The following is a 12,316-nucleotide window of genomic DNA, read 5'->3' on the forward strand; positions in this document are numbered from 1 at the left end:
TCTGACCACCACCCAATAAAACACTGCTTTCCAACCCTAATTCCGCTTTTCTCCTCTCCTTACTTTCCTCCATAGTATATATTACCTTTAGTGTATTACCTTTAATACACTATTATTTTCCTTCATTTTTATTTTATTTGTGTCCTTCACTTGAATGTTAGCTCTATGAAGACAGGATTTTTTTTGGTCTTTTTGTTTACAGTTGAATCTCTAGTACCTAGAATAGCACCTGGCATATGACAGGCACTTAATGAATACTAGATGAATGAACCTTAGGTTAGGTAGGGGAAGGAAAAAGAAGGCGGTCAACACTAAAGCCTCTGGCGACAAACATTCTGCAACCCCTTTAAACCTTTTACCACTGAGGGGGCTGAGGTCAGGGGCCCTCATTGCTCTGGGTGGCCAACTAGCTCCTACAGAGCTATGATCAGCTCTGGAGGCTGTGCTCTGGGGAGGCCTGTGGGCTTCATGAGGCTGGGCCAGGGCCTTGCCTACTGCTGGGTCCTTAGGGTCTGGCAGAGACTGGCTGAGGCAGGGCCTCAGAATGAAGAGGGTAAAGGGGGTCAAATATATAGTGATGGAATGGGACCAGACTTCAGGTACTAAGCATACAACAGAGTATGCAGATGTTGTATTATACAGCTGTACACCTGAAATTTATGTTATTAACCAATGCTACCCCAATAAAATTTAAAAGAAGAAGAAAAAAAAAAAACCACCAAAAGCAGCCAACAACAATAACAAAAAAAGAATTTCTTGTTGTTGAGTGGAGCCCGGGAGAGGGCAAGAATGTGAATCTGTCCAGGCCATTCTGCTGTGTGCGTAATACATTCTGCCTGCACAATGACGGGCTGCAGGACTCCTGTCTACCTCTCACTTCCTCTCACACCCCTCACTGGCCTTTCTGAGTAAACCAGACACTGTGTACATGTTGTCTTACCTTGTCCTCCCAACCATCACTTGAGACAGGGACTGCAATCCTCCCATTTCACAGACGGGGACACTGAGGCACTGAGGATCTATGTAGCCACATCTTTCCACTAGGCTGTCCTGCCACTCTTGAGGCATCTCCCCACCTCATGGCCCTATGCCCCTCCTGTTCCCTGCCCCTCCTTTGAAGCTGCTCTCCCAGGGCATATCTTCCTCCTCCTCCTCCCCACAGCTTTTGCCTGACTGCTTGGGACCACCCTCTTAGATTCTACCTGCTAGGGGCCTTACTCCAAGAATACCAAGGCCTTTATGGTTCACTTAGATTTGGAGTGGGAGAATTTTATCTTTTTATACAGACTATGCATAGAATTCTAGGGCAAAGATGTGAAATGAAGAAAGCCAAGAGCCCTGCCTGGTGTCCCTGCTCCACCCTGGAATACTCACTCTGAAAGTCCAACTGCAGGGAGAGGACATCCTTGAAAAGGATGCCCTCCTGCTTGGCTAGCTGCCCAGCCTCCTCCTGTGGGCCCTGCTCCCCAACAGCCAGCTTGAGCATGTCGTCATCCATCACTCTTGGTTCTAATGAGTTGTACAGCCGGTTCATCATCTCTGAAAAACATTACGTTTTCTACAATTTGCTTTTCCCTTAGTCTGAGGACAGGGGTTGGCTGGCATTCTTTCAGAGCACTGTGACAGCTAAGGACATGCCAACCGCTACCCTCCTCCCACCCCTGGGCCCACTGTACCTAGGGGTTAGTACATTTTTACCAAGGCTGCTCCAGGGCTTCCCTTGGCAACCATCTGTTGTCCTTCATCAGGGGTATACCCTTTGGCCCCACAATCATAGCTGTAACCCTACCCCAGACAAGTAAACGAGTGTCCACACTGGTCTCCTGAGCCTTTGGAGTTCAGCTCCCCTTATGGCCATGGCCATTTTGGGTCTTTGGCTTTCTGTGCCCACCTTTGTTCACCAACCACTGATCAAGACCCTTGGCAGCCCCAGCCAGGTATATCAGCCCACAGCTCCTCTTCTCTGAGAGTCTCATCCCTTCCAGGGTGTCATGTCTATACAACCTTTCACACACAGACACATGTACACCACAAGCTGCTCAGTGTGTAGGTGGATACCGATCCAAGCTGATCATTCATGTTCTCCCTCTAAGAAATGTGAGCTTGGTGCTGCATGATGAGAGTGCCCATCAGAGTTGGCTGCTTGAGCTGGAGAGGAACTGAGGGGCTGTGGGCTGGTCAGACACATGGTTAAACAGAGAGAGCCAGAGGGGGATGAGGCAGATGGACAGAGAGAAGCAGAGATAGGAACCTGGGTGATCCAGGAAAAAAGAGACAAAAGGAAAGACAAACTGATACACAGAGGCTGCCTTCTTGCTGGCTTTCTGGCCCTAATGTCCCTAACTTCAGGCCCTGTTAGGGTTTCTGTGGTCTCTTTCTATGAGAGTTTCCTGATTTCTCACATTAAATCCTCTTGTACTTTAACTCCAGTAGATTTTTGTTGCTAATGGTCCAAAGGGATTTGGCAGAAATACTGCAGGCAAAGGGGGTTGCTGTGGATTTGGTCAGTCATACTACTTGGCTGACCCTGGGATGTAATTCCTGGCTGGAAAGAGCCACATCCCTGGGAAGCTAGGGCACCCAACTTCATTCTCATTACCAATCTTCTTAGTGAGAACATTCAGAAGGGCTGGACCTGCAGGAAGGCACACTCTCCTGTTAGTCTACTGGAAACTCCCAGGTTTTTGCCTCTTGAATCCTCTGGAAACTCCTACTTTCCACCCCTGATTCTCACCTCCCTGCTGGCTTCATCATCTACCTTTGCCTGCATGTATCTGCAATATCTCGGCCTTTCCTGAACCTCCTGTCCTCCCTGCCCTGCTAGTCCTTGATGGTAGGCAACCCCTGTGCTCTGCACTTTGTCCACTGAGCACTGCTTGGGAAGATTCCTGGTGATGGGCTGATTGTATCTACCACAAACCTCCATAGACGTGGCGAGCCTGCCACCTGGCCTTAGAGACTGCCCCTGCCCAGCTGCCCTCCCTCCCTCCTCCCCCACCATCCACTTGAATGCAGCTCATACAAATATGCATCTTCCATTTCTGGATTGTGCACAATCAAATGTCCCAGTGCTTTTAACTCTCATACATCCTTTCCTTCTGTCCCCAGAGAAGGCACAGACTTCCCTAATCCCAACCCCATCCCCTACAACCCTACTCCCAGCCCTATGTCCACCTACACCTTCCACCTTCCCATTCTCTCCAATCTGTCAACACTGGCTCCATCTCTCTAGGGTAACTGATTGACCATGCCCCTCCTCCCCTAATGTTTCCAGTCCTCTGCCTCTTTCCATCTCCCCATTCTTCTGAAATTAATTTTTCTAAAATTTCCCATAATTTGACACCAAGTTGCTTTTGGGGGAATTTTAATATGCTGTATTTGGCAGATGTTACCCACAATGTTTGTGCTTTTTCAAAGAAAGGTGCTATACTTTGGGAAATGATTCTTAATTCTGATTTCAAACTTTAATTGATTTCACATTCTCGCATGTCATCAAGGCCTGGCACCTATGACAGATCAAGTTTGCTTTCAGTCAAGCCCAACAATCACTGCAGTGTGGAATAGCTGTCATGCATGAAAGGGCAGGATTTGGATCCTGACTCTGCATCATGTGACAACTTTCCTCACCTAAGTCTTGGATTTCCCATCTATAAAAGATAAATAATTCCTCTCTTACATTTGTTAAGATCATTTATTTAGTCCACACACATGTAATAGCTACTACATGTTGTGACTACAATAGACAGATCTCCTTACCTGTTTCAGACATGAATCAGATAATCATATAAATATTTAATTACAAACCATGACAAGTTTTAAGTGTAGGGAACTATGACGGCACACATTAGGGGCACCTGGCCTGGCCAGGAGAGACAGGGCTGAGATTCGAAGGACAAGTAAGAAAGAAGAGGCAACTGTGCAGTGAGCACCCTCGGGTGGAAGAGAACAAGACATGTTCCACTTTGGTGACGTAATACAGGTTGGAGAGGCCTACAGGAGTTCTATTATTATCCTAGGATCTCTGGGAAACTCCTGGGGCTTAATAACAGCAGTGACATGATCAGATTTTAATTTGAAGATGCTCACGCTGGCTGTACTACTGAAAATGGCAAGAGTCATGAGGCAAGAGATGATCAAGATGGTAGTAAGATGTGGATTTGAGAGATCTTTAGGAACTTCATATGTAGGACTAGTCATCTGTAGTTTTCAGATAAGAAAATGAAAGCTAGTTAGAAAGGTTAAGTAATATGACCAAGTTTATACATCTAGTATATGGTAAAGCAGGAGAACATGACTCCAGAGCCATTTTCTTAATCATGGCTCAGCTGTACCTAGGGCACTGTAAACAATCATTGTCATAGCTCACGATGTTTCTCACAGCTGTTCTGGGTCAGGGCCAAGGGTTGAACAATCCTCCCCTAAAAGGATTTTATCAGTAATTTACCACCCAACCTGGGTTCCTGTTGACTTGCCTGATGATAGTTTTGTTGGCGAAGACCACTGGCAGGAGTTGGAGAATACACCACTGTCCACAGAATAGCCTTCTCACAGAGAAACAGATCAAGAATTGTCCTGGGAAACAACAATTGGGATCAACTGGATCTGAAAAATATAGCCCCTTTTAGCCATGAATTACTAAGAAGAAAATCAACCATTTACAGAGTGCTTACTGTGTACTAAGTGCACACACATTATTTAATTACATGTCAGCTCTGGAAGCCATTAGAGAAGAGAGTCCTAATGCCCAAATTTCCCAGATAGGGAAACTGAGACCCTGGAGGGGAAGGAAATTGTCCAAAGATATACAAGGAGCTACTGACAAGACATAGACATAGAACTCAGGTATCTATATTCCCAAAGCACTTTAAACAGCACCAAGATGAAGAATAAAAATACGAGAAATAATTTAGTGATAGTTAAGCCAGATATAAGGGTTAAATTTTTGAAGAAGTTATCAGTGGACCTTTCTTTTGGGTACCTTTCTATAAAAGGGCTAGAAGCCTGAGGAATCGAACCCCTCAAAAATCTCTTCGGGCCCTGCCCTCTGAAGAAATGCTTCCTTAGTACTTCTGTCTCATCTACAGGGCAGATAGCACAGGACTAGTGTTTTGACTGTCTCAGCACGACTACAAAGTGGCTGGCAGGGAACTTGTGTGCTCAATTTACAGAGGAGAATGGCCGGGCCGGACTCCTCGGAGAAAAAAGTCAGAGGAAAGAGTTAAGCTGAGGCGCTGTCTGCCCTTGGTAGTCCTCCTAGAACTTCAGCTTCTGGGTCTCACCTTTTCAACCGCAGGCTACCTGCTGCTTTTGCGCAGCAGACGCTTCCCCTGGTTGCTAGGGGAACCAAGAGCCGCCGCTCCGTTGCTAAGAGGAAGTCAGAAGGTAGACATCCTGGGTGAAAGTTGGGTCACGTGACAAGATTTCTGGGTGGAGGAATACTCCTACCACCAACCAGCAGGAGAAAAAACAAATGTTTCTCCAATCAGCACTTTCTATGGGTGGGATCTTCCTAGCCCCACCTCTTCTTTCCCTTATTTAAGAAATTGACTGGCCTGTTCTCCAATAATAGTGGAGATTCTAGATTGATCACTATGTAAATGAATCCAAAGACTCAGACTCTCGTTCGGAGGCGGGCCAGGGGCAGTGCCGCTACGCAGGACGAAAATTCCTGTGACCTAGCTCGCTCCTCCTCCCAATCCGACGCCGTGGGGTCAGTGGAGCTCCGCTGAGGGAGGCGTAGGGGCCAATCGGAGGAGGGCTGGGCAGGCGATGCCCAATAGGAACGCGACAGGGGGCGGGGTCAGGGGCCGGGCGTTCAGCGTTCCTGAGGGTGGGGTGGGAGCGAGTGTCAGTCAGGTAGGGAGCGCAACCTGGACAGCTGAGACCCCTGCGGCTGACAGGGTGTCTGGGCCACTGCCGCGTTGTCCGCCCAAGATGGAATTCCTCTTGGGGAACCCGTTCAGCACCCCGGTGGGGCAGTGCCTCGGTAAGACCGCGCGAAGGGCGGGCGTCTGGGTGGGCGACGGCGGGGCTGGTGAGAACTGCGGGCCTCTGCGAGACACCGGTGCCACTCCTCCGGCTGGGCATCCTTGTCTTCCGGCCTCTGCCCACGGGCGGGCTGGGCCTGCTCACGACGCCAGTGTCATCCTGCCAGGCGGCGCCCGGAGGCCCAACTTGGACTTGAAGATGCTCCACGCGTCCCTACCTATCAGGGCCCAGCCCTTCCTGACTCCTTAGAGATGGTGCCAGCTGCTGGTCGGCTACCCTAGTGGAAAGATGCCACTGCGTGCACCCTTTCCAGCTCTCTGCCACTGCCGTCAGGATCTAGTTTCTCCAGACCCTTCTCCCTCCATCCTTGTCCCTCCTTTACAGTACCAGCAGCCCTCAGACTGGGCATCCTCCCAGAGAATGCTCTAAGATTTATGCTAATTAATTTGCTGATTCTGCAACTCAGCTAGGCTGTAGGAGGGACTGGGATTGGGGGTGGGGTTCCTAAAAGATAATTAACTTTGCATCAGACGGGGGACGGCGCGGGTGGGGAGGGTGGCCATGGCATGCCTGCACGGACTCCAGGAAAGAAGGAAGGCCATGTTATTTAATGATAAGAGCCTTAGACTGGGAATCAGGAAGCCTGGGTCTTCAGTAGGGGCTTTGCCAGTGACTCTCGCCGTGACCTTGTGCAAGTCACTGCCTTTTCTGGTTTGACGTTTTCCCGTCTGTCAACTGAGGTGTTTGGAGGTAAGATATAGTAGGTTCCTTCAAATTCTAAAGTTTTGATATTCCTTGTAGTAGTCTCTGCACATTGACTGTTGCTTTCGTGCTATATTAAATTTGCCAAAGTTGAAATTTTTTGATGGCAGTTTGGAGGACTCTGCAGTACTCGTTAATCCTATAGAGGAGGTCTGGGCACCTGGAAAAGGGCAGCAGAGGTGACCAATATCCTGGGTAAGGAAAGAAAGCCCAAGGCTAGTTGAGGGAACACAGAGTGGCCACTGTATGGGATTTTCTCACTAAAAAAGCAACTTGCCTTTTCACCCAAGGCAGGAGCTTGTGCCAAGTGATCAGTTGAGAATGTTGATTAGTTTCTTTTGAAACTGGCTTCCTCCTGGTTGGTGGAAGGACTGGTAAAATGTCTTTTAGAGCAGAGACCTTTGGAGTCCTTATGCGCCTGGATGGTTTAGGCAGTAGTGATGTGTTTATTTCCTGCTCTACTTAAAAATTTCCAGCTTACTTTTCAGCCTTTAGTGGGGCATGTGAAATTACTGAGGCCTCTCCCATTGGCTAACTGGCATTTGGAAGCCATATTCCTAAAAATCAGTTGGATTTTGAATTCAGCTTTATTGGCGGGAGCCAATGAAAGCAGGCAGGAGGAGTGGGGGGGGGGGGGGGCGGGGGGGGGGGAGAGGTCTTTTCTTTTCTAGATCGTTTACAATAGGAATCTCTATACCTTCAAAAATCTAAGTTGACGAAGGGGTGAAGTTAGAAGGTATTTAAAAATATGCAAATATAAGGGATGTAGGGGTATGTAGTGAGTGGATAGAACATGATGCCTCTGTCAGGAAGACCTGGCTTTTGAATTTTGCCTTGTCTATTTGTTGGCTGTGGGACCCCAGAAAATTGTGTAACTCTTCTGAGCCTTAGTTTGCTAAGAGCAAGATTGTACTCATAGAAGAGTGAGGTTTAAGTGAGATGATGGATATAAAACACTTAGCATAGTTCCTGGAACATAGTAGAGGCTCAGTAAATTGTGGCTGTTGCTGTTAATAACAGAATAATTAAGTTAGGATTGAATTTTCTATCTGGGAGGATATGTAGGACAACTGGCCCATCTGTGACTTGTGAAGGAAAATACCCTTCTAGGCTCTACTGTCCACCATCATTTAATAAAATATATTTGACCATAAAGAGAATGAAGCCTCCTTATTGCCAGTTGACTAACTGGTAATTTCACAGTTCAGTTCAGTTCTAATGTATATTCTGTACTGTAGTAACAAATTGTAAAAGTGATTTTCATGACATTTAGTATTGTTAGTATTCTTTTAAATGTATCAGGGTGTTGATGGGAGGTAGGATAATACAGAAATAAAAACAACAATAACAAAGCTAATGATTAAAAGCAGCAGCTATAGTTTACACAAAGCAATTCTGTAGCCATTTGCTCCTTAGAGCTGCTCTGTGAAGACATTTTATTGTCTTCCCACATTAGAGTTGAGGAAACTGAGGCTCAGAGGAGTGAAGTGACTGCTCAGCTGGTGGCAGGGAGAGTTGGGATTTCATAGTTGTCATGCTCCTCGAGGGATTTATGGATCAGGAGAGCGGACAGAGATGCGTGGAACAATGATGATTAATTGTAGGCCACTCCATAGTCAAGTGCTCAGTGGAATAGTGGGAATTGTTGGTGCTGTTAGTAGTCCAAATGAAATCAGAAGAGCTGGGGTGATGGGACTGGTTTCTTTGCGTCTAAGGGCTGTTCATGAGGATGGGTGGGAATTCCAGAGCCAGAGAAGAGGATACCCTATGCCAAGGGACAGGTAAATGAGGCAAGGAGGGGAGTGTGGGCACATCTGTGTGTGCCAGTCTGAGTGGAACAAGAGGTAGCTGTGGGGAATAGTGTGGCAAATAGGGTTTGGACCCAGTATGAAGCCTTGTTCTTGGTGAGTGGCATCAAAGACTACATTTCTTTAGCTAATTTTAACTTTTAGTCTCTCTGGACTCATTTTCCTCACTCATAAAATAATACTTTGGCTGCATGTGGCTTGTACCTAAATAATTCCTTCAGTCCAATTCAGTAGGCTTTTTGAGTGCCTTTTAGGTGCCAGGCCTTGGGATACAAATATTATAAAGCTGCTCTTAGGGAGCCTTCAGTAGAGGTTACATACCCACCAAAGGTGTCCTGGAGCTGCAAAGCATTAGGCTCATAGTAGGAGGTGTTAGTAGAGTAATTATTACTCTGTCTCTTGCCTAGGCCTCATATGGACATTCTAACCTGGTGCTATTTGGTCGAACACATAGCTTGCCCATCTCAAACAGCAGCTGAGCCCACAGCCTGACATATGCACAGCCTGTGCATTTCTTGCATCCATCCTACTTTTTATTGTGGAAGGTGGCTCCTGAGTAGCATGTGTGGTTCAGAGAGAGAGCCAGCAGTGAGTGATATGAGAGGCTAAGAAGTGTGGAAGAAGAAAAAGTACTTACTTTTATTTCCTGATTTTCTCTTCTGAAACAAGTTTCAAAATGTTACTGTCTAAAAGTTTCAAAATGTTATTGTCTTAATCTCGACCCTCCACTGGAGTTGGATGTCTGCTGGAGTTAGATGTCTTAGATCGGGAGTTCCCTAGTCAGGACCATGGTGCTCTGCAAATGTTGGCACTTTTCCTTGTGGTGGCTGGAAAACATTTTTAGATAATCCTTTTCTAAGAATAAAGTTTGGATTCATTTAGATTAAAAGATCAGTGAGTAGTTAGTTAATTCTGACCAGAATATTTGGCGGTGGCGCAGGGGAGGACCATCTATTCTCTTCATAGTTCTACTTTAATAAACGTGTAAGAAGCAAATATTCTGTTGTGGGGTTTGTGTTTGTAGATTGGATGGTGTTGGACATAAACTGTTTCCTAGTGCCCTGTGAACACTAGGTGTTTGATGATAGCATGGCTGTTTGTACCAATAATGGTTAGTCCTCACTCAGATGCTGTGGTCCTTGGCAATTTGCAAAGTTCTTTCAATTCAGTCATTTTATTTAGTCTTTACAACCCTGTGAGAGACCCAGGAAGAGACCAGAAAAGAACTTATAATTATTAAGCACCTACTATATGTAGACTCCGTATATTGATCTTATGTAATCTACACAACATTTAATTATTTGAGTGCTATTGTCCCTGTATTGCTTGTAAGGAAGTTGAGAGGTTAAGAGACTTGTACAAGGTCAATACCAAAGTTAAGCCCAAAATCCACTCTTGATCCAGTGCTCATTCAATGCTGCTATGTTGCTTCTGATAAACCCCATGATTCAGGGTCATCAGAATCATCTGGAAGACTTGTTAAAACGTATTGCCAGGCTCCACTCTGAAGAGTTTCTGATTCAGTAGGTGCCGGCTGGGAACTAGCTTTCTACATTTCTAACAAGTTTTCAAGTGATGCTGTTGCTGCTGGTCCAAGCACCATACTTTGAGAACTATTGCTGTAATTGAAAAGTTCTGATTCTTTAATCTCTTTGTAATCTTTCTTCAAACATTAAATGTGGATCTTCTTATGGACAGATGATAAGTACAATTATTTAGAATTCATTCATTTATTCAGTAGCTCTATACCGACTTTCTGTAGAACCAAACTAAGCATTTGCCAGAATGTTCAATCTAGTAAGGAAGCTAAATCAGGTATGATAGAATGTAGTGGCGTAAGATTGAACAGATAATTGAAGTAAGGGAATGGAATAGAGAAGAGTTCCCCTCAGTAGTAATAATAATAGTTAAAGGTTTTTGCTTTTTTTTGAAGTTCAGTATTGTTTTAATATGTGCCAGAGACTGAGGTAGGTACTTTATATATCTGCAGTCCTTTAATCCTCACAACAATACTAAAGGTAAGGCACTGTTTTTATTTCCATTTTTCAGACAGGCAATGAGGATGTCACACAACTAGCAGTGAGGGAGCTGGGGGTGGAACCCAGCATTCTGCCCTAGAGCTGGTGTTCCGTTATTCAGTGGGTTAGGGTGAGGAAGATCATAGGAGGAAGGAAGGAAGAACTAGCGAGGACCCAGGAGGTGGTGGCCCCTGAGCAGAGCTTTGACAAATGAGTAGGATTTGAGTCATGTAGAAATGGAAAAGGAGGCTTGGTGGGCTCTCTCAGCAGAGACAGCAGCTTGAGCAAAGGCTGAATATTAAGGGGTGAGTGGGGATAATGGCATTGGTTCTATTTACCTAGCAAGGGGAATGATGGAAAGTGAAACTGACAAGGTAAGGTAAAGCCTGATTCTGGAGGGCTTCAAATGCTGGCCAAGTAATTTGGACTATTTCATTGGTGGCACTGGAGGCCATGAAAGATTTCTAGGGAGGGGAGTGGTATGAATGTCTTTACAGATACAGGGAGATTTCTCCTTGACAGTTACCAAAGTCATTCTTTCCTTACCATCAAAGCCCCTATCTGTGCAGAATGAGGGTCCTACAAGGAAGTCAGCAGTTGGCAGTGCCAGTTTCTCCGAGATGTGGGATAGGGACCCTCCTGTGAGCCCCTATCAGAGATGAGGAAGTACTGAGGCAGGCTGATGGAGCATGGGAAGAAGTCTGGGCTTCTAAAAGCTGGACAGGTTATAAAACACCAGACATCGAATATCACGTGATGAGGTCAGCCTGCTCCTCCTCCTGCCCTGCTTTCCATGTACAAGAACTGGAGCTGAGACACTCACAGGGCTTTATTGAATGGATACCACTGCGTAGAGTGGGCTACTTAGGATATTAAAAATTCTCATATGATTGTGCTTTTTAAAAAATAATGTGTACTCATGTAGAAAATTTGAAAAAGGTACAAAAAATTCAACAGAGAAAAAAATCATAATGTGCTTTTTTATAAACATTTCATATAATAAGTAGAATAGGTGGAATACTTGTGTAGTTTATTTTTCATTGTCTCATGCTTTGGAGACGCAACATTGTATATGCATTCTTAGCACATTTCTGTATACTTGCTGTTTGGTTTTTTTTTTCTGGAGGGGACATATATGATGAGGAAGGGGATATAAATACGACGAAGGGGATATAAATACGATGCCCAGAGGAGCATCAGTTTAAAATTGTTGTTCTTGACCTGCAGATAAATCACTCAGAATTTTTAGGCTAACCTAGTAGTCTGAAAAGATATAAATAATATTCAGGCGGGTTTTTTTTTGCTGACCCAGCTTGGTGTAGTTAGAAGAGGGGCCTTTTAAAAATCAATCTCAGACTTGGTGCTTATTTTAGTGCTCCTTCTAATCCTCCTGCCCTAGAATAATCTTTTTGATCTTCTCCATCTAGTCATCAAGGCTGCGGTCTTATCAGCACTTGCCTCCTCTATGCAGCCTTCCTAGACCACCCCATTTATGGTACACTGAATCTCTTCCCTGAACTCAGAGTGTTTCCATGTCATTCATTTGGCTCTTCACTCGCCTATCAAATAGTGTATTACTTACCCTTGAGATTCTTTTTTGAAAACCAAATGAGAATATGTCCCTAGCACATATGTGGGATATAAAACTGAAAGCAACAAATAAGCAGGACAAACAAACAAAAACTCATAGACACAGACAAAAGTATAGTGGTTACCAGAAGGAGAGATGGGTTGAGGGGA

General features: G+C 45.3%; 2 protein-coding genes across 14 annotated transcripts in view; one reads left to right on the plus strand and one right to left on the minus strand.

Moving 5' to 3' along the window:
- Window positions 1–5,437, minus strand: part of DRC3 (dynein regulatory complex subunit 3) — a 42,020-nt gene extending 36,583 nt beyond the window's left edge. For 2 of the 6 annotated variants that reach the window (XM_039847564.1, XM_039847560.1), the window contains exons 1-3: window positions 5,280–5,432; window positions 4,473–4,602; window positions 1,375–1,539 (exon numbers count right to left, since the gene is read on the minus strand). In XM_039847564.1, the coding sequence (XP_039703498.1) occupies window positions 1,375–1,537 (163 nt within the window). In that variant the 5' untranslated portion in view covers window positions 1,538–1,539; window positions 4,473–4,602; window positions 5,280–5,432. Of the gene's footprint in view, window positions 1–1,374; window positions 1,540–4,472; window positions 4,619–5,279 lie in introns of all 6 variants that reach the window. The other 4 variants (XM_039847565.1, XM_039847562.1, XM_039847561.1 and 1 more) reach the window with 4 other exon arrangements.
- Window positions 5,438–5,818: 381 nt separating this feature from the next.
- TOM1L2 (target of myb1 like 2 membrane trafficking protein) overlaps window positions 5,819–12,316 on the plus strand; it is a 125,711-nt gene continuing 119,213 nt past the window's right edge. For 4 of the 8 annotated variants that reach the window (XR_005649573.1, XM_039847555.1, XM_039847556.1 and 1 more), the window contains exon 1: window positions 5,822–5,986. Coding sequence is in view for 7 of the 8 variants with exons in the window: in XM_039847555.1 (XP_039703489.1) it covers window positions 5,935–5,986 (52 nt within the window). In the remaining variant the exon portion in view is untranslated. Of the gene's footprint in view, window positions 5,987–12,316 lie in introns of all 8 variants that reach the window. The other 4 variants (XM_039847554.1, XM_039847559.1, XM_039847558.1 and 1 more) reach the window with 3 other exon arrangements.

The sequence above is a fragment of the Pteropus medius genome, unplaced genomic scaffold, assembly GCF_902729225.1.
Source record: "Pteropus medius unplaced genomic scaffold, Ma_sr-lr_union100, whole genome shotgun sequence".
Lineage (NCBI taxonomy): Eukaryota > Metazoa > Chordata > Mammalia > Chiroptera > Pteropodidae > Pteropus > Pteropus medius.